The 27,938-nt window shown below is 37.0% G+C and overlaps 1 protein-coding gene and 1 long non-coding RNA gene across 6 annotated transcripts in view; one reads left to right on the top strand and one right to left on the bottom strand.

The window, feature by feature from the left end:
* tsnare1 (T-SNARE Domain Containing 1) overlaps positions 1 to 27,938 on the bottom strand; it is a 149,194-nt gene that overhangs the window by 29,474 nt on the left and 91,782 nt on the right. For all 5 annotated transcript variants that reach the window (XR_013799245.1, XM_079625322.1, XM_079625319.1 and 2 more), the window contains 2 exons: positions 25,259 to 25,341; positions 14,607 to 14,716 (listed from right to left, as the gene is read on the bottom strand). Coding sequence is in view for 4 of the 5 variants with exons in the window: in XM_079625322.1 (XP_079481448.1) it covers positions 14,621 to 14,716; positions 25,259 to 25,341 (179 nt within the window). In the remaining variant the exon portion in view is untranslated. The remainder of the gene's footprint in view (positions 1 to 14,606; positions 14,717 to 25,258; positions 25,342 to 27,938) is intronic.
* The window catches only part of LOC307005310, a 338,262-nt gene that overhangs the window by 258,467 nt on the left and 51,857 nt on the right, over positions 1 to 27,938 (top strand). The window lies entirely within an intron of this gene.

The raw sequence follows: 27,938 nt of genomic DNA, 5'->3' as shown, positions 1-27,938 counted from the left end.
AGCAGCTTTTATTATGCTATAGACCACTTCTGCTTCTTCCGGTCATGAGTATGTGGGGTAACGCAGCGCTGTTTTATCATTTTTTATCATGTTTTTTTAACCCTGTAGCACTTTGAGATCTCGGATGAAAAGTGCGTTATAAATATAATGTATTATTATTATTATTATATTAGAGACAGTACATTTGAGTGTTTTAAAAGTTGTTATAATGCTGCTCTGTGCGTTCGCTCGGCAGCTACTATATGAGACACTTGTTGCACACCGCAGTGAGCTAGATCGATATTAGGCATGGTAAATTTGGTACTCGCAGTAAATCAATAAACCGAGATTTAAACAAAAGAGTAACTGTGTTGAGCCGTATAACAATGATTAGTTTTCTCTTTATGAATGTATCCAAACAGTTGCTCACCAGTCACATTACACATAATATATTTAAGGGTCTTTGGTGTTTCCATGGTTTCTACAAAATAAAACCGGAAATCGAGGGAAACGTGGGTTTGACGTGTCCTGGTTAAAACGGCTTATTTCTCTGGATTTACACATTCTTAGAAACATTTGGGATAATTTAAGTACACAAATCAACAAAATATATAACATTGTTCTAGTGGTTTTTGGATTTTTTAATCCAAAAATCTTACATATTGTGCCTTTAATTCTGGAAATACACCTGCATTTACATTTAGCTCTAAGTTGCAGGCAGTACTGCACAAAAATCTGAATATTACAGTTCTTATATAAATACTTAGTCATGAGGTTATGAAATCTCAAAAGCGATTAAGAAGTGATAAAATTGGCTCAACATTTGCTGATGTGGTTATTTCGAATAAGTGTGCACTTAAATGTTATTTAAGAAGAATCTTGCTAAGCCAAGTATTTGCTTATTACATATTTTTATATATCAAAATTTTGCCAGGTTGGGGGCAAAATATATTGCCTTTATATTTGCATGATTTAAATAAAACAATTTTTTATTGTAGACTTAAGAAGTCTAGAATTTTTTTTTTTTTTTTTTTTTTTTTTTTTTTATGAGTTGCATCGTGCAAAAAGTGCAAAGTGCATATGAATTACAAGTAAACACGAGCAAGCAAACGTTTCAGCACATTGCAACTTCAGTGGAGCAAATGATAATTAAACCTACATTTGGAAAATACCTTCTAAACTTCCACCAATACCACCAACTTCTATACTGTTTAAAAAGCATCTCAGAATGCCTCTCATAAAGTTGTTTGAGAGAAGACTCAAGAGGCTAAAATCTACAATATAAACAACATTAAAAAAAGATGTGGAGGGATGTAAGGAAATGTTGCATGCCATTCCCAAATGTGTTATCTGCGTGACCGCGACAGCTGAACGTATCAGAACATGCACACTAACCACAAGTCCGCGGCTACAACATGCTCATGTTTTAAAAGGAATTCAAGCAACAGATGAAAACAGCTGTTGGGAATGTCAAAACCTTCCTATGACAGATTAAACTCCAGACCTGGATAAGAAGGCTTTTCTGCTCTTTCCCCCCCAATCCAAGAGTTCTAAGATTTAGTAGTCAGACGCTATTCTGGGCAGATCAATGTGGACAGATGGGCCCCTGCACTCCAAAAGCATCCGTCTCGCCCCATTTCCAGTCCACGTCCAGATGCCTTCTCCCGATAGCACATATCAATCAAAGCCAAGCACTCTTCACAGCCAAAGTATTGATTGTCAGAGAGGGAATTAAATGGTACCTCAGCACCTCCACAGACGCAGAGCGAGTGCTCTGTACGAGTTGAAGGCAGAGAGCTGTTTGGAACTTCACGTTCTAGTCCAGCTGCCCGCACACAATGCAACACACTTTTGGACACACTAACAGTCTACTCACTAAGTGCATAAGCTTTTACACCTCCAACAGTGAATAGACAAGCTATTTGAGAGTCAGTCAACCATCCTTCTGTCAACCTGCCCACTTGCCCAATTGAAAAATATTTAGTGCCCCCCCCCCCCCCCCCACCCAATCCTTAAGCGCAGAATGTGAGTCATGCTAGTTGTTGTAGGGTTAGATGGGTTAAGATGACTCTCCATCCACCCTACCATTAATTTCCCTCTTTACACATGGATGTCACTAAATCTTATTTAAGCACATTATTAATTTTGATATTTCATCATCATTAACATATTTTTATTTCATGTATTTGTTTATTTTTTTATGTTTGTGAAAGAAGCCTCATATGCACACTAAAGTGCGGATCGGGACGCTTTTTTCTGTCCGAGCGCGGCCCGCGTCCGACAGAGCAGCCGAACCCCACCCGAGCCCGATACAGTTAAAATCTAATTTTCTCATACTAATGAAACATGTACGTTTGTTTGTGTGGAAAGCCCGCTTTTATTAAGCAACTGGAAGGCATTCGGAAATGTCAACAGATGAGCGCATCAGCGCACACAGGGCAACAAGCGCACGTTAACACAGGTGCGCGCTCATTATGCACGTGTTTCGTTGTCACAGCAACATAAACAAATTTCCGCACGCAGGAAGACGGATGTTAGGGTAATATTTAAAATTTATTTTAATCACAAAAACGAACCTTTGCATCAAGTGAAACAGGCCCATTGGCTATACCTACATAATAAGCTTTTTTACATTTAAAATGTTCAATCCCTTATCGCGCTGATGTGGGTATCATCCTCTAATGCACACCAATGCTGCACTTATTTGATCAAAAATGTAGTAAAAAAAAAAAAACACCATATTGAAAAAGTAGTATTACAAATTACATAATTATTTGATGAAATAATATTTTAGAATGCATATTAGAATGATTTTTGAAGTATGATGTGAGACTAATAAGAACCATAATAAAAACCATAATGAATGTTTAAGCACCAATAACAACTGATTATAATTGAGCAGCAAATCAGCATATTAGAATGATTTCTGACAATTGTGGCACTGAAGACTGGGGTAATGATGCTGAAAATTCAGCTTTGCCATCACAGGAATAAATTACATTTTTAAATATATTAAAATAGCAAGTTAAACAGTTTAAATTGTACAGTATATACATGCATTGAAGATTGGGATAATTAATTATATTAAAATTTAAATGTACATTGTTCTAAAGGGGGCATCTTAGCTGTATTTTCTATATGGACTGACAAATCTATATTCTTTTAAAACCGTTCCCTGCTCGCAGTCCCCCCAGCGGGGTGTATTCGATGACTCTGTGCTGATCATTTGGCTATAATGGCATTTTAAGTCTTTTTAATGTGGTGTCTAGCACATTAAGGTGACCAATCAGCTTTAGGTAATCTCAGCTCTTCCTGGAGACACCAGCAAGCAGCTGAAGCTGGGAGGGGGTTGTCTCATGTGACACCTGGAAAAGCATATCCAAAAAAAAAAAAAAAGAAGAGACACGTGTGATTTCTGTCATCCTCCATTTCAGGGAGATGTCCTCTCTATCTCTCTGTTTCCTTCTATAAGCTACTAACATTTAGGTTTGGGACTCTGCAAACTTATAATACCTCCGCCGCACATCTGTTTCTCACATGGGAGCTTCAGCGCCTGTCTCTCACTCGGAGAGTTTGTCGGTAATCCCCATGAGTAAAGTTCAGAGTGAGCTGACAGCACTAAAAAATAGATAAATAAGGATTTTCATTTTTCACCCTGTAATGGAAAATTGCACATAACATTTCTCACTCAGCATTTATCCTAATAGCGGCTGCAAATCCATATCCCCTAATTTCACGAAATCACTTCAGTGCAGAGAAAAGAGCGTGTGTTTTTCTTGCAGGTAGGAAACACAGTTTGTTAAACCTTTTCTTACTCTTGTTTCCCCTCTTGCTTCTTTTCCACTCATGCCAGAGAAATCGATATGAAAACATTTTAAATACAATTTACATCTATAAGATTGCCTTTTTTTTCTGGAAAATAACTGTCAAATTTCACTCACCAATCTCTTGCTGATTCTAAAGTAAGAGATGCGACAAAATGTATAAGCAGAGCAAATTTAACCAAACAGAGCGACAACAAACCTCAGTCACAAGTGAACTCAGAAACTTCTATCAGTCAGTGGAGAAAGTGAGTAATGTCTTGCATTAAGTTTGTTGTTTATTCTTGGCCGGAAGCAGCGAAATAACCCTATTAAATCCAGTAGTCGCCCTGCCATTAATCTCAATGCAGCTGACTAGTTCCTCAAAGCTAATGGGGTTTAGAATTTGCATCAGGCAAGTTTACCCACAAAGCTTTGCCTAAGAGGATTTTAGTCCATACAGAGGGCTTATTGTCACACTTGTGCATGGACGTGGATTAAATATAGGACTAGTGCGCTGTGCTCCATGTGCGGATGCACAAGCCGTCTTTCATTTCTGACGGCTGCTACTGGCAATAGCAAGTAGAAAATGACCTATATTAATGGATGGGCTGGTGGTTGTGTGGCGGTTAAAGATCAGGGGCCGGTTGCAAAAGAACCCCTTAAGCTAAGAAAATCTTATTTTAAAACTGTAGGTGAAATTATAACTATGGGAGTTTGTTGCAACTGGCTGCAGGCTAATCGAGTTTTTGAGTTTTCTATTGCCATTCTACCCCCGAGGAAAACATTCAACCCCGAGCTGTTCTGATGCTACCTTCCTTCAGCAAGTGTAATAGGTTGCTTTGGACAAAATAAACAAACAAAAAAAGTACTTTATTTTACAGTGTCCTTATTACGTTACATGTACTTACCATAGTAATGACAGTAAATTATGCATAATTACATGCAACTAACCCTTAACCAAACTCTAATCCTACCCTAACCCTATAGTAAGTACATGTACAGTAGTTCATTAATATTACTCAGTACTTAAATATATAATTACACTGTAACAATGACTTATATTTGCACTAACTGGATAATACGGTACTAACAATGAACCTAAAACCTAACTTAAGTACACTAAGCACACGGAAGTGCACATACTGTAAAATATGCAACAAAATAACTTAAACTTTAATAGGTATAATATAAATATAAAATATAAAAACTATTTCAAAATATCAAGACAAAATATAATAGTATCTCAATGATACTAAAATAACATGATAAAATAATAGCGTCATGTACTTGCATGCATTCATTTATTAAAGCAATTCTGCAACATTGCTAAATCTAAAACATAATTTGCAAAGTGCAATGTATTTTTTTTTCATTTGACAGAAGTAATAGTAAAGTTTTTAGCTTCTGATAAACATCTCTAATGCATGTAAAGCTATATTAAATATTATAACTAATAATCTAATAACTAATATTAAATGAACAGTGTATATGATTGATGACAGAACAACATGTACTGTATAGAAATATGTTAAGTCAGATGTTCACTGCCAGAGGCTCTGATGTTTAGTACTCTAGGCACCCTTAAATATTCTCTCGCTCTCTCTGTGCCTCTCTCGGATTTCTTCCTTTTCATCTTTGCGATGTCTCATCACGGTGAATACCAGCTCAGTGTTGTCAACTTAGCTTTTTCATTTGAATAAGCCTCTTTCTGCAGGAACCTGTCTGCTCTGTTTCACTGAGGCTAAATCAGCTTTAGCGGCTAAATATAAAAATGTTTCCTGAGCATTAATTCTTTAATATTTATCAGCAAAAAAAGGTGCTTGAAATTCTGCTTCAGCCCCGCTAGCAGTTCAGAGAGAATGACAAGCTGCACATAAGCTTCGATGCCTCGGTTGATCCTAAAAACTCAAACTGGAGTTGGATGTGTGTAGCATGGCTTGTACTGGTACACTTCAATGTTATTATTTAAAAAAAAAGACATTTAAACTCTCCTGAAAACATGAAAAGTAAAAATGCAATGAAGAAAGAAGAAGGAAAAAAACTAACCAAGAAGGGGAAAAAGATAACATTACCAAAAACTAGCTGAGAGCGGCTTGTTCAGTGTCAGATTAAAAAAGAAAAAGATACGGAACAAGAAGTGAAACCACAGGCAACTTTGGGGTTGAACTAGCTACACACTGAATGATGTTTTCCACTATAATGGTTCAGAGGGATCTGAAAAACTTAAAATATATATTTCCAGGCCTTGACATTCCCTTTTTAGCTTACCAGCCTGTGGCTAGTGGTTTTCCTAGTAGTTACTAGCCACTCAGCATTTTCACTGGCCACAATTTTGACATCGATACCATGGGGGAAACTGTCATATAGATATTTTCTCATAATCCCGTATCTCATAATTTGGCAGCATGTATATAGGCTGCTGTCACTTTAAGACCTGACACACGGATCCATTACACTGTTACACATGCACTTTTTTTCTTAATTTCAACTGTCTACGTTCACTTAAAACATAATTGATGGTGAATACTCACCAAGACCGGCGTTTTGACATTATTTGACTGTTTAACCCTTGTGTTATGTTGCGGGTCAATTTGACCCGTTTCAATTTTCTAGTTGTTGGAAATACTGGTTAACCTATGTTTTTTTTTCTTGATATTTTGTGACTTTTTCTCATTTATCATCATGAACATGCATGCAAAGTTTCAACATGCTGATGTGTTTTGACATATACCAACAAAATTACTATACGTTCATATTATTACTAATAGTGTCAATTTGACCCTCATAGGCAGCTATTCAAAAGAAACTGTACAGACACAAAATAAAAACATGTATGTTATGGATGGCAGGGCACTTGTGATGTGAGATGTGCCCATCCAAGTGTGAGAGCAAAACCAGCACCGTGTGTGAAGTGCAAGAAATTCATATGCAGAAAACACACACTTGCTGTGTGCTCATCATGTCAGAAGTAACTTCTTGACTTTATGAAATGAGTCTACAAAACAAAAGTTGAGCCATCTTAGGAAAAGTAAACATTATTTTAATTATACAGCTAAATTTAATTTATAAGTTATGATGTTCTAAGCATAAAATGTAAAAAAATAAAAATAAATGAAAACGTAAAAAAAAAAAAACAGTATACTGTTAATCAATAATAATAAAATTTTGTCAAAACAAAACATTTTCATAAATCATATGTTCATATATTTGTTGTTGTTGTAATGTTTGACAAATGTTTATATTAAAAGTTTACAATTTGTACCTGAATCTTTGTTGTTTTTCATAGTGTCATTTTTGAGGAATTGTATTGAATCCAATTAGGGTCAATTTGACCCGAACCATAAGGGGTGTACACAGAAATCCAACATAACACAAGGGTTAAGCACAATAAGCAATGGAAAATAACTCAATTTAGTACTGAGAGTTGGCTTTAATGTCCACGCACTATGGGGTGTGAACACAAAATATGTTGGTATGTGTAAAATTATGAGCAATACGCGTAATCCCATGCCAAAATTCAAGCACTGTAACACCAACCCAGTAACACCAACACCAACATCATCCGGAGCAAATGAGGGGAGGACGTTTTGTGCGTCAACCCGCTGTCGGAGAGATGAGAGAGTGACATTCTGCGGAAAATGAGTATTGGACTTGGAAGCGTTATCGATAGCCCATGTATTGACATGTCTCGAAAAATCTATATTTTTGACAACACTACATTGCACTCAGTTTATTATTTCAGATGCCTTTTCAAAAGACTATTGACACATTTAAATAGTATATACAATTCAATCCGCCAAAGTGGCAAGTATCTGCTTTACACGCCACTGCTTAAATGCACACGCATATATATATATGACCCTCTCGGAAAGCTTCACCACTACCTCCTATAACACCTTCTTCCTCTGAAACAGTCAACAATTGCAAAGGCAACACACTAAGCCAGGAGCAGCAGTGATGGAAGAGAGACATTAAAGGCTTCTAAGGATAAGCAGAGGTAAATTCTGCCCTCCTCCCCCTGCCCTTCCCAGCATGCCTGTGGTGGGTGGGTTGGGTCTGTTTATGTCCCTTCTTTCTGTGACAGTGCCTGGCAGCACGGTTTGACTGCAGCCCACGCTGCTGCTTCAGTGGAGGGTATGGTGTCTGCCCACACAGGTGCAGGTCTGCCCACTAATCCTGCGCTCAGCGGTCAGTCTCAGACATGATAAGGGTCAAACAGAGACTTGGCCCGGCCGTGCAGCTCTGTGCCGGGGAGAAACGGGGAAGTGTGCTGGCTTTGCGCCCTCTCTGCCACATTCAAAAAGAGGCAGACAACGTGAGGTTGGACACAGACTGTTGTTTTTATGTGGGCTGCATGTGTGAACATTCGAAAAACACAAACAAGCAAAAAATGGGTGATACAGAGATGAATGAAAGTGCCTTGGTAATAGAACGGGAGTCCTTTTTGTACTATGAAAAATGTTGTATAATAAAAAGCTCTTGGAAAAATATCAGCTTTTTTATAAGCTTTGATTTCTTTGTTTACAGTGTGCATATATTTGGTGCTTATTTTGTCTGCAATTAATCTGCGTCATAAACTAAATTATCTGTTTCTATGGCAGCAATGTACTTCCGAGAAGCAATCTTTTCACAGATATTAATTCTCTTCAGCGTATCTGGCAACACTTTTCCTAGAAGTTCAAAACAAGCCAGTGAAGAGCTTGTGGGAAGCTCTGTTGTGTACGGATAGAGGTATCCGAGGCCAATTCATAATTCAATTCAGGTTCCTTTTTACACGGTGTTGAGTGATTTTGATGAGTGTGTGAGTGTGTCACAAAAAATGTTTATACAACAGCACGGCCAAGACTTTTACCTTAAAAAAGAGAATTGTGTATAAGTGTACAATCTTAAAAAGACAAGTCATATTTGTAATGTAGAATGTATATTTACATGTTCTTTCATACTTGCACATTCACAAAACCCTGTAACTAAAGACATGATGTGACAGAAATCATCATAAAAGACCTCCAAATGTGCCATAAGCTGATATTACAATGTGCAGACTGTTGTAATTTATATAAATACAAGGAAGCCAATTTGAAGAAGGCAAATATATATCTTGCAATAGTGTTCTGACATTTAATCTAGAGCGAAATATACTAGCAATAAAACTGTAAGCAACACAATGGGATTGAGCTCCTGTTTTATTTCGAGTCAGATTTTGCTGCATTTTACTGTGCCAAATGTGCCCACAAAGATAGAAAACCCTTTGAAAAACATACACTGACATCTCCATGAGGAAAACAGCTTCAGAAATGCAATTTTAGACTTTAAAAAAAGTGGTTTATCAGTAAAATGGCTGTGTTCGAAATCGCCCCCTATACTCTCATTTACTGTTCCCTGCATTAGTCCACTAATATAGTTTACTTGAAGGAGTGAATGAAAAGTGAGTGAATTCGGACACTGAGTGTGTCGAAAGGGCTGCTGCTTTTGTATAGTGTGTGCTTGCCGTTTAATAACCATTTGAAACATAGCAAACTGGCAGCTCCAGTAGTAATGAAAAGATTGATATTGAAACCTGTCATTGAAACTATGAACCTTAATTAAAACATTTAATAATACATAAAAAAGGTATTTTTTACCTGTATGATACACGCTATACTTGATTACTGTGTCATTACCTCCACGCTTTCTCTGACAGCTTAAATTACATGCAGTGAACATTTCAATATGGATTCTGAAGTTTAAGAATTTTGTTTAAAAATATAAGTTTAAATTTACAGTAGGCCTACCATTGGTAAGATTTTTTAAAATGTTTTGAAAGTCTCTTATGCTCAGCAAGGCTGCATGTATTTGACCAAAAACACAATAATAAAACAATACTATTATTAGTAAAAGTAAAACAATAATATTGTAAAATATGATTACAATTTAAAATGATTTTAAATATATATATATATATATATATATATATATATATATATATATATATATATATATATATATATATATCATATATATATATAAATGTAATTTATTTCTGTGATGCAAAGTTGAATTTTCAGCATCATACAGTCTTCAGTGTCACATGATCCCTCTGAAATCATTTGAATATTCTTATAGGCAGATTTGGTGTTTAAGTAAGTAACGTAACCTATTATTATCATCAAAATGTGCTGCTCAATATTTTTTATTTCATAAATACAAATAATAATAAAAAAAATAGTATTTATTTGAAATGTACTTTTTCTTTTCTTGTAATCCTTTGACTAATTTAATGCATCCTTGCAGACAAAAACGTTTTAACGGTTGAGTAGGAATCTTCAGCTACCAAGAATGTGGCTTTATGCGAACCATCATACCTCAAATTGTGGCATGGTGAATGAACAGCTCTATAATATCTATAAGAAATGATTCACAGAATAAAAAATTAAAAACATTTTTTTCAGAAAGCAACATAAAATAGGTACATTTGAAAAACATGAAAACCAAATTTCTTCACTCAGCCACTAGCATAACAACAAATGTGTCAATTCACTAAACGAAATCGAAATTTCACCCTCCAAAAATCACATTCTATCTAGACATTTGCTGACATGAGATAAGAGGTGATGCTCTTCAGGAGTCAGACACCATGGGGTCGGAAAATGCTTAAAGATTCTCACGTCCCTTGTCAAACCGGCTGACAGATGGGGATTTAAATGCTTCTACTATACGATAACTATATAAATATATGCATAACGGTCACAACATTAAAACACAGTAATAGTCTGTTGTCTGCTGTTGAGGGTTCATTTTAAGCAATTGGTGACTAAATGAGTTGGGACTGCTCTCAAATTGCACTCAATTTCAACAGCTAAGAGTTGACGGGACGGCTGTAGTCGCTGACATGCATATTGAAAGATCCCTTTCACCCAAATGAGTCTGTAAACAAGATGTGAGGGCAGCACTGGCAACACAACTCGCAGGAATAAGTGTCAAGGAGCAGTTATTGCATTATTTAGAGGACCATAAAGTGCAGGGCTATTGATTTGAGAGGCAAAGCAGCTCTCTGGTTATTTCTGTCATTGCTGAATCATTAAACTGATATATTATGCACTGAGCTCTTCCCTCTGCCACCCTGTCTGTTTCCAACAACATCAGTCCAATACATTTCCAATAATGTGCTCCTTTTTACTCATTTGCTTTTGCAAAGGTTCACACTATTAATCCCTCAGATTTGTCACTTCTAACTTTTTCTATGCATCTAAGGCCATGTGAACACCTGGTATTAACATAAGTTATGGGTAATCAGATCACAAAATCATATTTACACCTGGAATTAACATTTATCTCACCTTCTGTGAACCTTTGATCAGGGGCTAGTTACATAAACGTCTAGGTTACGACTGTAACCTCTGTTCCCTTTAGAAAGAGAACGGTCTTAAGAACTAGTAGTTAGCCAAGGTGTAATCAGTCTTACTTTCAGTTTCAAATTAGACCAGTCTACTTTTATAACTGACCCGTCTTAAAAAAACACCACCAACCAACCAACCAACCAACCAACCAACCAACCAACCAACCAACCAACCAACCAACCAACCAACCAACCAACCAACCAACCAACCAACCAACCAACCAACCAACCAACCAACCAACCAACCAGACTAGTCTAAGCAGTTTATGCAACCGGCATACAAAAAATTAAATACAAAATATGTACATTTGAGAAAAATAAGATAAAAGTTTGTTAAGTAAATCAAAAGTTTGTGAAAAAAACAGTTAAGGTGTACATTTTTTAGTGTTTGGCAACCAGGGATAATTAAACATAGAAAATGTAGAAAGAGATAATCACAAACTGTGCAGTGCATGCAAATAAAAGTCTCACCAGAACCGAATGGCCCGTGTTTACATAGATTCAGAGCTGTTAATTCTCAATAAATATATGCAGCTTTTGGAGCCGGTTCCTAGCACAAGCTGGCAAGTTCTCCTGAGCTTATAGTCTGTTATGGCACTGTACCAAACAGTACAGCTTAGGGTGAAACCATTAAAAGGAAAATTTCATAAATCCTTTTTAGTAATTTCAAATCTAGGTATGATCAAGTTGTTTTTACTAGGTGACGTTTAGGTTGTTCAAGATTTGCACATGATTATTTATTGAAAAGTTAAGAACCCTCATGCTTTCCTTGTCAAACTCCATAGACCATTTCAATTTATACATAGATTCCACATTTCACTGCTCAGACGGCGAGCCCACCATCTTGGAACTATCTATCTATCTATCTATCTATCTATCTATCTATCTATCTATCTATCTATCTATCTATCTATCTATCTATCTATCTATCTATCTATCTATCTATCTATCTATCTATCTATCTTAAAGGAACACTCTACTTTTTTTGGAAATAGGCTAATTTTCCAACTCCCCTAAAGTTAAACAGTCGAGTTTTACCGTTTTCGAATCCATTCAGCCGAACTCCGGGTCTGGCGGTAGCACTTTTAGCATAGCTTAGCATAGATCATTGAATCTGATTAGACCATTAGCATCTCTCTCAAAAAAAAAATTACAGAAGAGTTTCAATATTTTTCCTATTTAAAACTTGACTCTTCTGTAGTTACATTGTGTACTGTGGAACTCTGCTGCCGTACCATGGGTGCAGCAGGCGCAATGATATTACGCAGCGTCTGAAAATAGTCCCCAGCTAGGAAACTTCCAACGTGACCGACACTAAGTTTGTAATATCATTGCGCCTGCTGGTACGGCAGCACAGTTCCTTGATTATTACGCAGGAATGAGAGTATAGTTCATAGTTTACTCAGTTTACTATGCTAAAAGTGCTACCGCCAGATCTGGAGATCAGCTGAATGTATTCGAAAAGGGTCCATTGTGGATTGTTTAACTCTAGGGGAGTTGGAATATGAGCCTATTTCCAAAAAAAAGTGTTCCTTTAAGCTCTTTCAAGCAGGATTTTTTTTTTATTCATAAGCTGAAAAAAATCGTTCTGAAATATTGTTCCTTTGTGTCATTATCATTACAGATGTGGTGTGAACTTCACTATCAAAAATGATTATTCAAAAATGGGACCCAAGCCATACAGAAATCAATATTGTGGGTACTCTTCTGAATTGAGCCAGTCGTCAACCACCTAGCAACCTAAAAAACACACCCAGAACACCATAGCAACCACATAACATGACAGCAAAAGCACCACTTACAGTTTCTTCTAAAAAAAAAAAATATTTAAATTTTAAAAGACATAATAACAGCATAAATGAGTTGTAGGTCAAAACAACAGGAGTGTTGGAATATTGAAATTTCTACATCAATTAGTACTTAAGAGTTCTCAATTTGTGAACAGTGCATATGGCCGAGCATGCTTGAGTTGAGTGATGTTTTTAGTGAAAATCTCTCAACTGTTCTTATTTGCTCAAGCGCTTGGTAAAAGATGAGATCTTAGCACTAAAGTTCAAACAACTTATGCTCAGTGTTTCACTCTATTTCACAAATGAGAGTTAAGAGCTACTTAATTAAAGATGCTATCTACTTTCAGTTTCACACACGCCACATAAAAGGAGGTGTGTGCGTGTTGCCAGAGGAAAAGCGGGAGAGCGGAGAGGGTACGGATCGATACGAGAGGGAGTCCAGGCTGTCACTCAGCCTCGTCTCCCCGAGGGAGGCCGCGAGAGATCGAACACACAGATAAACATATCATGGAAATGGAGTCAGTCCTCACCCAGTTTCCAACACTCTTCCTCCTCACACAGATAGATGAATGAGAAAAACCAATGAACTAATGAATGAGTCAATGAACGAATAAAAGTAGATTGTGAGGATAAATGAATAACAGAAGAGTGTAATTGTCAGTTGGCCTTTCAGAGATGAATGAGGAGGTAATCCATCTAACTGATAAAATCCCAGTCCCCTCAGAGAGGCTGCCCATGGGTGAAATATTAGTCTGAAGTGCTTTCACACATTGGCTTTTCGCCGTGAAAAATAGCATCCTGATACGCCGGTTCAGGTTACACAAATGTCAAGAAACAATTAGGTAAGCAAGATTGCTTTGAAACTTTTTTTTTTTCATGGAGATGATCGTTTTTAAAAGTTTAAAACAAGGGGAAGCTGGAGGCATTGGATAGTTTACTATTCAGTGATGACAACAGATTTCAAAATTATTTTCTAATTGTTTAGAATGATCTGCTCTGTATTTTGGGTATACATACAGCAGGTAAAGTTACTTTGATTGACTAGTTCCTGAAATGAGGAAGCAAGTCTTGTTTTCTTAAATTGCTACTTTAGGCTAATATAATAAATTCTATGCTATAGTCACGTCTTGTTTAGTTTAGTTTATGTTTTCATGTCTTTGATTTCTAGAATTCGCATAGTCACGTGATTCCTTTATCCCATCATGTGATCCTGTCATGTGCCCCTTTTGCTTAACATGTCATGTTCTGATTTGTTCCTTGTTTTGTGTGTCACATTTTGATTGGTTAACTGTGATTGTTTAGTCGTTCATTGGTCTTTGTGTATATGTAGCCCATGTTACCATTGCCTCTTCTGTTTGTTTCCTGTGACCGCTGATGGTGAGTTTTGTTTCATGTTCAAGTTTACAGTAGTTCATGGATCAAGTCAAGCCAAGTCTTTGTTTACTTTGTATCGGTTCATGTTGGGATTTAATAAACACTGCACATGGGTTCAACTCTGTTCGCCTTCAGTGGACTTTGATTACATGTATTATATATATATATATACATATATAATTAATGTTTGTGCTGTCCCTATTGTATCCTCTCTCACTTTTTTCCCTATTCTTTTTTTAATGTTGTTGTTTATATTACAGACTGGGCACAACGGACATTGCTTACCAGTGGTCTTGATCTCATTTTCTGGCTGAAACTGCAATAATGATGATAAGCAAAGTAAGAAGCAGCACTCCAGCGATTAGCAGATAACACTTCCTCCTCCTTAGCTGCCTCTGTGGAAGACAGAAGAAAAGAAGAAAAAGGTTTGAGATGTTACTGTTCGATTAATGATAGTTCACCCAAAAATGAAATTTGTCATAATTGACTCATTTTCATGTCATTATAAACCTTTTTAACTTGGCCAGTTTAACACAAAAATGGTTTGGCAGGATGTTTTCCATACAATTTGAATGGTGACCATGCTCTTGCATGCTCTATAAAACACTATAGACCTTATGCGTCAGAGAAACAAGTGCGCAGCCATCTTTCAAATTTTGTCTTCGAACATCACTTTTAGCGGTTCTATGACATCGCTGTTGAAGAATAATTAGCTGGTGAAGTGGATTTACTTATAGAGTTAACGAAAGTTATCATGAGCATTGCAATGTTTAAAGCAGATGTCTTAACATATGTCAGTAGAAAAGGGCCAAGGCTACATAAGGCATAAAGCACTATTACATTCAACAACATGCATTATATTCCAGGTCTTCTGAAGCCTTGCATGCATTGCTTAAAAGTTTTTCCTGTTGCTGTAGCTCTCAATTCTTATTTCTACACTTGAATATGCAAAAATTCACATTAATTGAGTTGTGAACTGCAGTGGAGACGTTTAGCATAGCATTTGTGTGTTTGTTTGTATTATTTTTTGGAGCTTGAAAGCCCCTGGTCACCATTCACTTTCATTACAGCGATAATGCTGTGTCAGTGTTCTGCTATATTGTGCTCCGCAGAAGAAAGAAAGGCACACAGGTTTAAAACAACACGAGGGTGAGTAAATTATGCAAAGGTGACATAAACAAAAAGAAACTAGACTGTAAAAAAAGTTGTAAATAAAACAAAGATTACTGGAGTATGTTTTACTAGAAAATAAAACATTTCTACAGTTTCTAAAGTTTGTCTACATCAAAATGCCGTTACTCTCCGTTTGTAAGTAACATGTGAAACATATTTCTACACCATTTTTTTTTTCAAGTTGTAGAAAATACTAGTTAAATTATAGAGTATTGTGAGGATGGACACAGTAACTGAAAATGCATCCAGATACCATCCAGCTACTCTTAATAGACTAATAACAACAGAAAGAAAGATTCTGTAATATCACATAGACTTGCACAAAAAAAATAATCCATAATAAATTCTTTCTCAGTCGCACACCACTGTTAAAATCAATAAATCAACAGTCATTATCCAGTACAACTGGCCAGTCTAGGTACAAAAGGACCTGCATGGAATAAAAGAACAAAATTACACCATCATTTTCCAAACAGTTTCTCGCCACCGACGCAATACCCCAATACAAAATGGAGGCGCTGCCATCAATTGACCTCTATAGGCGCTCTCCTCAATACAGAGACATGCTTTGAAAATGATTTCTCAAAGACAGAATTGAATTGTGGCCTAAAGTCAAGAGCGGTTGGACAAGCATGAGAGAGCCGCATTCTCCAGCGCGCTCAAGTTCTGACTGAACAGTGTTCGCAAAACCCATCTGGCTCTCTGATGCTCTTCAGCTCTGATAAGACGCCGCGGCGGGAGGAAGCCCTGCTCTGTTTTCAAAAGAATTTTGGAAAACTGCCGAAAGTGTCATTTGGACTTTCAACGTCTAAGACTGGAACCCCCGCCCCCCCCCCCCCCCCCCCCCCCCCCCCGGCCCCCGCATATCTATTGCCTGAGATCCAGTTCAGAACCACTGTGACCAACAAGTGTGGGGAAAACAGTGAATAGAATTTGCTTGCTGAGTGCGTTTCAATAAATGTTTTTTTCCGATTACGCGGACTGAGCGCAGATTCTGTGTTGTTTTTGAAATACCTTCCCTTTTTTTTATTGACAAAGCCAGAAAGAGCACCAGTTGTAGACCACAGCTAGGCTGGAGTCTTTAAATCCTGACGTGCTTCAAAGCGCGAAGAGCAATTCATCTTCTTATCTGAGACTGGAAACAGGCTTTCTATGTGGAAGTGTGCATGTGGGGGGGAGGGGGGATGGAGAGAGGGAGAGAAGAAGGCAAAAAAAAAAAAAAAACTGCTGTCGAGTAATTTTCCGTTTAAACGTTCCACTCCACAACAATTTGCATAAGCAGCCCTGCGTCTGTGATAAGAAGATTGGTAATTTTCAAAGGCTCTGTAGGGATTGGGAATTAAAAGCCTCTCTCTGCTATCTCCTCTCTTGCAGCTGGTCACCATAGATTCCCTCGCTTCTTTCTTACATTTCTCCAAAACCGCGCCTTATAAACTTTCACTCTCTCTCTCCCTCTCTCCCTCGTTCGCTCTATCACTCAGCATACAGTCTCTCGGCACTGATTTTCACTGTGTTATCCTAGGCCTGCTCTGTCATTCAGAACAAAAAAGAGGAAAATAAATCAGGTAAAAAGGGAACAAAAAAAGCTTTAGGTGACAATACAACTGTTGCTCCATTTCGGAGCTTGGATTTTTTTTTCCTGATGCTGCGGTGGGGAGACGAGGTGGAGGTGGAGAGTGCAGACGTTCACAGAGTGAGAAAGAGAAAGGGAAAATGACTTAAGGATGAAAGGGAAGCTGATGGAGTGAAGTGCCGGCGAGAGAAGAGAAAAGGAAAAGGGAAATGAATTTTCTCCCTCTCCATGTACCCAATTTAGTCAAGCTGCTGTAGAAGCACTAAAACTAAAGCACCTTGATATAGAAAAAGTTTTTAAGGGTTGTCCTATAAATGATTAAACTACTGTATGAATATGTGCTGGTAATTCCATTAGAAGCTTTGATGTAGTTCTTAAATATTAATCATTTTAATTGTAATGGGTTTTATCAGAACTACTTTACTATTTAGGCCACTATTTTCCACCTGAGGATGAACTCAGAGGGTCATATAATTCTTGCGGATTTCCCCCCCCTAAATTCACAATAGATTTAACATATGAAAACCAATTTTCCACTTGTAAAAAAGACTTTTATATGAGGGGAAGTGCAACATGCTGTTTCTGCTGGACCAACTCATCATGTGACCGACATTGGTTTTAAGAGAGAGAAAGAGGGGGTAGAGAGTAATTTGCCTCGTGCGACATGAGAAACCCCTTTGTAATATCATAATAACGCAGCATGATGATTACCGTCATAATAATATTCTGCCTTTATCTCATCTGCTCAGAAAATTGAAGGTCCATAAAATAAATAATGTTCGCACTGCCACTGCCTGGCTTGTAATCGGCTTACGTGTAATTTACATAAAAATTCAGAATCCAAGTCTTCCTGATTATAATGTTTAAATGACACAGCAAAATAAACAGGAACTTGGAGGTCCCCACTTTGCAGTTCAGCCTTCGGCAAACGCACGCCGTTCTTTGCCTTAGGCTGCCTGTACACAAGTACATGAAAGCTCAGTGGAAGAAAGCGTTACAGGTGAACAAGGAGGGTTTTAACGTTGTACCTTGATCCTGACACCTACAGAAGTTTGAGATGTATTTTTGAGAAAACTATTTTTATTTGGACATCTCTAGATTGCCAAATGTTTGAATGACAGCTTTCATAATTGTAGAAAATGCAGCAGGTGCTTTATATGAATTGTTAAAAGTAACCGGTATTGAAAAGTGGTGTTGATTATTTTGAAAAAGGAAGCACTTTATAACTTTAATAAGTCATTAGGAATCATTATGACTATATAAACAAATATATTTACATTCTTAAAGGGGATATATTATAATATAATATATTATTATGGGCTTTCAGTATCAGTTAATGTCTGTATCAGTACATCCCTATAAGTAGTCTCCCCATCTGTTTCAATCGCTGTGGCGTAGTTTTATAAGTAAGCTAGGCTATTGCATCCCAACACTGCCACATTCCAACTCATGGAGAATAATGTTCCTATGCTAAACTCTCTACAACGTCCCCTCATTCACATACATATTCATTACACTTCAGCTCCAATATTACATACAGGCCTATGTGGGAGTCATCACAACCATCTAAACTCCATTCATCACCGTTACCTAAATTACACAGCATGATTGATTTGCATTGCTGTGCCTGATCACAGCATGACACAGCACTGATCAGCTGCTTTCTGCATTCATTACACAAACATGACAAACTTTCAACATAAAGAGCAATTCACTTGTACAGAACGAGTAAACCACAAAAGATGTTTTCTCGTTATAATACAAGCCTATTTTTATTAATTCACCAAATTTTGACAACGAGAGTGGAAGATGTGCCAGCGTAAAGCAAATATTGGATGTAACACATTTTTACATCTTCAGGAGAAGATGTGGGTGATGCTTTTTCGTGCAAAAATGTTGCCAGGGCATTGCTACAGTATACAGATGCGTCACGACTGTTTCCCGAAACTGTATGTCGCAAAGTATCGTTCAACCACGTTGCTTTATGACGTCTCGCACGTGGTGGACTAATAACTTATTTTAATTAATCTGTTTGAGATCGAATTAACGCTAGATTTTTTCATATAAGTTACAGACAAGGCATCTGAAGACCATTTCTAATTTTTCTCAGTTATTTTGCTTTATTACCAGACTCAATATTTGGCTCGTTCTTACATAGTAGAGCACGTTCCCACATGCGCAGTCTTCTAAAGCGGTGCTTTAAATCTCTTGACAAACTAAAAGACGTAAATTTCATTTGTATGTATTCTAAATAAATAACAAGGGTTGTACTGAATGTCAGCTTGCTTATTTTGCTAAAGATAAGAATTTATTCAGTCTACATCTCATGTAAACTAGAAACTATGCTTCTAACCACAGCTCGAGAGCTGTCGTTCCAACCACACAAGTTTGCGATGCTTTTTGCGAACGTTCGTTAGAACAATGGTTTCGGGAAACACCAAATAGTTGAATTATGCTGATAACGACGGAACTTGCGGCCATAGTTGGCTAACGATGCTTTCGGGAAACGCACCCCAGCTCGAGTCAGTTCAATGTTGATTCAACTTTGAATAAGAAACTATATCAAGCCTGTAAAACTCGTCAAAACTCCACGAATCACAACAAGCGTATTGGTGAGAACACTCATTTAAACAGCATACACACACCCGAACCTGCACTGCACATCACATTTTTGACATTATTGATACTGCTTTCAATCGTAATGCAACAAAGCGGCCTATGGGACATAAATTAAACCTTTAAATAAAAGGATTTTTGGGCTGTTTACACTGTCATGTACAGTACAATAAAAGAGCCTACACAGCGACAGGAAATATACATTAACACAAAAAATCTAGTGCCTACACAACACTGATGGTGGATCTGCGCTCAGGAGTAGAGCGACTTTTTTTTGAGCGAATTCTTTCTACGCACACACACAATATGACGTCACACTGTTTTAAAAATATATGTCTAATTTAACATATAAATAGTGCTAACACTTTTTAACACTTTTTAAGCCTACTTAAAGTGTTTATTACAAATAAATGACTAAATGCTTCAAATGAATAAATGAAAATGAACAAAAATTTGCATTAGGCTACATTTACAGTCCTGTGAAAACAGGGGTGCTGCAGCACCCGCAACACCCCCATTTCTCAATGCCCTTGGCCTAGTCCCATACTAAAATGCATGTTTGAGCTGTTTTAACTGAAAACAACTTACTGACTTATCTTAACATATATCAGTGCCATTGTTTTGTCTCAAGATGCACACCAGTCATTTCTAGGGCACGTTTATAAAAGCTACTTAAATGTCCTAATTGAACTAAGGACTAATCCTGGCTTAATCTAAGCCCTGTCTGTGAAACCAGGCCTAACTGTATTTTAAACCCCAACCAGCCAAAGGCGACAGATAATGGTCCCCAGATATAACTCGGATCCATCCTTCACTAGAAATAAATAGTGGAGATAAATACATTTTTATCATCTACCAGGGAAATATCTAAAGTCTGATTGCTCAGCAAAGTAACAGCACACCTCTCCTCCACAAACTGCATGATTTGAGGTACCATCAAGTCCCTAACCCAAAGTATTCGCAACAGTAATAGTGATACTAATAAATTGAATTTCATTCTGCCCCTTTAGATCACGCTTTGGCTCCCTTATGTTTCGTGTGTGTGGGAGGAAGGGTTACTGAGGGTATGTTGAAGCAGTGAATCTGCTCTGGGCACACAAATAAGCCGTCTGGTCTGCATGGATTCAGTGCAATCGGGACAACATGCGGCTTATGTACAACCAGATAGCAAATAATAATCCAACACCACGCTCACTGTCACACTCTGCAGGCCACGAGATCATCCAACTGACATAAATACAGCCTAACGCGGCCCACACACACACAAATAAATGTTCTAGTACACACCAGATATGAGTTATGTGCAAGCAATAATCTGGGAAAAAATGTGAACAAGTTTGTTGCACAACAGTGGTTATGTTATTGTTTTTTTACTAGATTACCATGTCCATTTTTTTATGTCTTATCTCAGCAAGGGCAGTGACTCCCAACCTTTTCTTCAAAAAAATAAAAAAAACTTTTTATAGTCATACTATATGTTTCCACTTAATTTGAATGAATGCATTCACATTTTCATCTAATAGAATTAAGAAATATTTTAAACAGTCAACAGTGCAATACATTGATCAAAAGTAAAAATTAAAGACTTTACCATTGTTACAAAAAATATTTCATCTAAATGCTGTTCTTCTGAACTTTTTATTTCTTAAAATAATTGTTAAATATATCATGGTTTCCACAAAAAAATAAAGCAGCACAACGGTTTTCAACAAGAATAATAATAAGAAATGTTTCTTGAGCACCAAATCAGAATATTATAATGATTCTGAAGGATCATGTGACATAATGACCGTCACAGGAATAAATTGCATAATAAAAACAAAAAACGGTATTGTAATTTTTTTTTAAAATATTAAATAAATGCAGCTTTGGTGACCTTAAGAGTGTTATTTCAAAAACTTTACCAACATTTTCTTTACTTTTACCCAAAAATTGTCAACTGTTTCGTTCCTAATTTGGTTTAATAAGTGAATCAATTCACAACATGGGTATATAGTATAGTGAATGATTTATATATGCTGGATAAATAGTGAATGTGTACAGTATAATAATTCAATTTACTGTTTATGAGTGAGTCATTGAATCTTTTGTTCAAATGATTCATACAAAAAAAATGGGATTAATTCAGGAAAACTATTTCTTAGAGATGCGCTAAGCATGTGCTGTGGCTATGTTCACTATTTGCGTTGAGAAGCAAAAATAGAGAAAATAACTAAAAATAGTGAGTCTAAACCGTATGTTGATTATAAAAGTTACTGTATTACTGTATAAAGCATGTATATCAGGAAAATGGACATACTAATTGTAAAAGAAAATACTTCCTGACCTTAGAACTGAATTGAATAAACTTAACTAAGGTTAAGGTTAACTTAACTAAGCACCCAGTAAAGCACTTTTCCACATCACAAAATGGCCTTGTAATGGAGAGAGTGAGAAAATGAATAATGGTAATTGAAGTCTGGAGTCTGTATTATGGTGTGAACTCTGTTCACTGTCTGTTCATTTAGAGTTTAGAGTTTGGAGCAGCAGCATGGTAATGAACAATCATGTTCCATCGTGGTCCATTGAACTCTGATGGGGCTGATACAACATCATTCTTGTCATTTACAGACCTTCCATGAGCGGAGAGGAACTGCTTTTGGCTTGATGGATTATAGATTCAATTTATTTCCTGCGTTCGGTTAACTGACATTTTGGGCCACAGAAAGAAAATGACTTGCTATTTTTAATTGACTTGCGTGCGTAATGTTCAACACTGTGGGTTTATGGGAGATGTTCGGAAGGAAATGGGGTAGCGCCCTAAGCCAGGAGCGCTTCCCTCCTCCATTCGGGGTGGGCGGCAGCGGGACCGACGAAGTGCTAAATTGCTCTGCGTGAGTTTGGTCACGGCTGAGCTCTCCTTGAGATAATGAAATGACAATTAATCCAAAAGCTGTTGCTACTCACTCATTTACTCCCTTGCGCTCTTGTAAGTGGAGGAAGGAAGAGGCGAGAAAACTACGGCCAAGAGAGGAATGCTAAAGCACCCCTTTGGGACCTTCATTTGATTTGACACACAAACTCACATAGATGGGAACTGGTGAACGGGTAGAAACACAAACGCATGAATATGTGAGAGCACACGTGCATGCACACCCATTCTTAGCCAGTGTTTTTATTGTGAACCCCAGAGAAGAACGATGCGAAAAGGCCACAACCAACACCAACAGCAGACAGCAATATAAGAAAACAAAGGTCAAAGTTTAAGTCTGGGGTTGTCAAAGTATATAAAGGTGCACATATGCTCTAAGCAGACAACAACGGTTGAAAGTGTCTCACATACTGGACAACAGAGATAAATAAATTATGATGAGGTGAAATGATTTCTATAAGGCCAACTGGGGGAGTCAATGAGGGGGAGAAACCTAAAAAAGAAGAAAACATATCGGTTTCACTTTATTTTGATGGTCCCTTCAAACAACACATTCGGTTGTCTATACAAGTAACATTGCACCTGTCTACTAACTACCGCATTTCCACCACAGGAACTTTCCCCAGGAACTAGGAACTTTGGGGTGGTACTCGGTGTGTTTACACCGCAGGAACCAGGGTCTACATGAAGTTCCGGGTAAATATTTCCCCCTGGCGAGGTAGTACTTTTTCAAAGTTCAGGAACTTTCGGGGGAACATGCTGATTGGTTGAGTTCACGCCGCATTTTGATTGGTTGACTCCACGCAACATTTTATTTTAACCGTGGTTCTTGGCTTTGTGCAGTAAGAGTTGCCTGTCTGCAAATATGGAATTTAATAAAAAATACGACCGCTGGACGGACGACGAGGTTCAGGCTTTAAGACCACCGGTCTCGTATCTCTCACGGAGGAGCGGAAGCATAAAGGAGGAGCGACGACAGTGACTCTCGACCTCGTCCTAAAAACACCAAAACATCACACAAGCAGCACAGCTTGAATCTCCTCCATACTTAATATTAACGTGGCGCTCAAAACTGGTTACTGTCCGTCGCAGACTGTGAGGAGCAGTCGCACGCAGTTCTATGTCTCTACCTCTCTATGAATTTGCATAATCTTCCCGATACTTTAGACCGCGGTGTAAACGCAGTAAGCAACCGGTCTGGGGCAAGAAAAGTTCCTGGAGGAAACAGTTCCTGGGACAAATTGTTCTGCGTAATTTCGGTTAAACGCGGCTTTAGTAGACTGGTAGGATTAGGGTTAGAATAAGTTAACATGTAGTTGAAAAGTTACTTTAGTCAGTATAGTGTCTGTTGTTGAAGGAGGAGCATCATAATATAGTTTGCAGATATTACGCAGAAAGTCCACTAATACTCTAATGAGAATTAGTTGACATGTAGTTGCAAAGTTACTTATAGTCAACAGAATGTTTAAAAGGGACCATTAAAATAAAGTGTTACCAGAATATCCAAAAGAAAATGAACACACTTCCCGTTCAAAAGTTTGGAAGCATGCATGCATTCATAAAAAAAAAAAAGTGGATCATGGTTTCATCAAAAATATTAAGCAGCACAGTTGTTTTCAACATTGATAATAATAGGAAATATTACTTGAGCACCAAATCAGCATATCATAATTATATCTGAAGGATCATATGAGACTGAAGACTGGAGTAATGATGCTGAAAATACAGCTTTGCCATCACAGGAATAAGTTACATTTTAAAATACAGTAAATGCAAAACCATTATTTTACAATGTAATAATATTTCACAGTATTTCTATTGTTATTTTCTACTGTATTTTGATCAAATAAATGGAGACTTTCTGTGAATCTTATTTAAGACTTCCGGCTTCAGAAAGTGGGGATTTTTTATTATACCAATGACAATTTTGTCAATATATTGTTAAAGATAGCCAGGGGACATCATATGTAACTTGTTGTTGTGATTGAGTAGATTGTTGAAATGGGTAATTTATTTAGTACAGAAATCCATTTTGTATCTCATAGTATCCAGATTAGATTAAAAATAGTTTAAAACTGTTCAATGAGCAATAAAAAGAGGCAACACCAAAAGCAAAATGCTTTGTACATGTTTAATAATTTATTATTTCAAATAATGAATTAATTTAATTCATTTATTTATCTATTCATCTAACAGTGTTTGCAAGCACCATATTCAAGATTATATAGCCAACACATTGGTTTGGTTTCAAGGGAATGCATAAACTGATGGCTGATAAAATAAATACTTTGAATGCAAATTAAGTAAATTTGAATAAAAACATCCATTAAATTAGTTAATTGTGCATGGCACCAGGATAGACAAAGGTGTAATACACAGCCATTTTGTTTCAACAAACACAATACTTAATACTTACACTGAGCAAGTGAACAATCAATGACACATTTTCAAATAGGTTTATGGTCTACCCGTCAGGTAATTGGCAAAGGGTGAATACTGAAGAGAGCGTCTAATGAATGACAGCATGTTAAAAATCTCACTGTGTGATGTCAACTGAATCTAATAAACAAATCTGTAACAATAATTGTCACCGAAAGACTCCTTTTACATACCAAACTGCTTTTTGTGTGACATAATAAGCTTTCCAAGAAGTCAATAACATACCTGATAATGACTGGCTTTTGCAAGCTCCTGATTGGCCGAGTCCACGTGTGATGAAGTGGTCTGAATGTAGTCTTCAATGCTGTCTGTGAAGAGAAAACAAGCATTAGCCTAATATTGTTGTTGTCGTCATGTTTTTTTTGAGGTACACAATACACAATGTGATCAGGTTATTCAGACTATTTCCAAATTATGTTTGTGCGCAAAACCTTAAAATTCATAAGAGAATGTGTGACTCACTCGTACACATGATACACACAAAAAAAAAAAAAAAAAAAAAAAAAATCCAAGCACGTGGTGTACCAGAGCACCTTTATTAACATACCCACTCTCTCATTCATGTTCTCTTTCCCAGGGAGAAATGGATTAGAGAGCAAAGTGCGCAATGTTAACGCTGCCAAAAACTAAAGCTGCATTACATTTTGTGGTCTCAATACACCATCATCACAAAAGGCCATGTTGAAAGGAAGAGTTCAGCCAAAAAAATAAACTTCTGTCATTATTTACTCACCCTCATATTGTTCCAAACCAGCATGCTATTATTTGTTTTTCTGTCGAACACAAAACTAGAGATGCCATACAACAACATAATTTACAGTGACCAGGGACAGCCAAAAAAACTAAATACATTTATGAAATGTAAATTATACAATTAAATACTAATATATAAAAGTATTAAATTGTTATTATTTTATTTTTTCCATTATTAAAAACAATGAAAAAAGTAGTTCTGAAGCCATACAATAGCTTTGAACAATGACATTTTTTCATGTTTTATGCACTGCATAACCTTGCCTACATTCATGTTGAGAATAATAATAAAATGGGCATCACATTCAATAACAACAGAACTGAAAACAGAAAATTATTTGGTGTCAGATGAGCAAAAAATATAAAATGACGGAATGTAAATTTTTAGGTGAATTATAAGGTGCTCTTCATCACAGGGATTAGCCTTACAGGATGCAGTTGTGCCTTATGAATTATTAAGATTCAATTCTGCATTGTTTTGCGAAGCATTTACTGCCTTACTGGTCTGTGAAATGAGAGTGTTATTCTACAAATCTGTGAAAGTACTTTAATGATTATCAGTAGTGTGACCATTTGAAGCAAACACAAATAGTTGTTGCATCTCTTATAGTACCAAGGCAAGATTAGCTAATATTCTACTTAAGAAACGCATCACAAAAAGACATTTTCCGCAGAGAATTGTGCTTAGAAACACACACACTGTATGATAATCAGCTGGAAACACACAAAGACTCGGTTATGTCCTTGCTTCCTTGATTCATAGGAAAGTCAGCCAATTATTAACTTTGAATAATCCAAATGAGTCGTCTTGTTCCAATGCGCATGTACGTATACAAGCAAGTGAGAACATTGATTCAAATGCAAAGTCAATTCCCTTCCCAATTAAAAACAAATGTGCGGTTCACCACACAGGAGAGCGGAACGAAAGCAGAAGCGGGGGAGTTACAGCGGGGTTAAAGCAGGGCAGGCTCAGCTGAGGGGAACACTGTAGACCTCACCTCCGCCTAGCTGGAGGAACTAATGAAGTTTTGTTTATCTTTCTCTGATTTGATTTGGCGCTGGTCTGCGCCGTCGCCGTGAGACGTGGAAAGGGAGGTGAAGGGGGGTTTTGCATGGAAAGAAGCTGGAAACCTGTGCGAGGAAGTGATGTATTTGTCCTCGCTTTTCCGGTGTTTTTTTATTCGTCTTTCCGTTAGGTTGCCTTTTTTTTAAATGGATTAACAAGAGCTCTAACGTGCTATCAACTTGTAATCTTTCATCCCACCTTCCTGACATTCATTTCAACCCCATGTTTTTTATTGTTTCTGGTAAGAGGTAAATTGCCAGTTTTAAATGAGCTGGGTGGAGAGCAGTTGCTCCATGGTATAATTAAACCTGTAGAAGCTGTTGTACCACAACACTGCCCGACCAAAAAAAAAAAAGTTGCTGTTTGGATTTGAATAGGAAATTATTGCAGTGGTGATTATTATGTTTTTGCATGTGTGCATGTTATATGTTTGATATCCAACAGTTCTTCTAACCCTAATTGATGGAGAGTGTAGCTTTTCATTTCTTAAACAATCATATGTGACCCTGGATCACAAAACCAGTCATAAGTAGCATGGGTATATTTGTGGCAATAGCCACCAATACATTTTATGGGTCAAAATTATAGATTTTTCTTTTATGCCAAAAATCATTAGGATATTAAGTGAAGATCATGTTCCATGAAGATATTTTGTAAATTTCATACTGTAAATATATTTGTAAAAAAAAAATGTGAGTGAATGCAGATCACAATCACGAATATAAATGGACGACTTTAAAGGCGATTTTCTCAATGTTTCGATTTTTTTTGCACCCTCAGATTCCAGATTTTCAAACAGTTTTATCTCGGCCAGTAACATACTGAACCATACGTCAATGGAAAGCTTATTTATTCAGCTTTCAGATTATGTTTAAGTCTCAACTTCAAAAAATTGACCCATGTGACTGATTTTGTCGTCCAGGGTCACATATAGGAAGACACATCATGGCCATATTCCAGGATGACAAAGCCAAGATTCATCAGGCTCAAATTGTGAAAGAATGGTTGGGAGGGAGCATGAAGAATCATTTTCACACATGAATTGGCGTCTCTGAGTCCAGACCTTAAAATCATTGAAAGTGGGAT

Source organism: Phoxinus phoxinus, assembly GCF_949152265.1.
Source record: "Phoxinus phoxinus genome assembly, chromosome: 10".
NCBI classification, from domain to species: Eukaryota; Metazoa; Chordata; class Actinopteri; order Cypriniformes; family Leuciscidae; genus Phoxinus; species Phoxinus phoxinus.
This window is presented reverse-complemented; position numbering and strand designations above follow the sequence as displayed.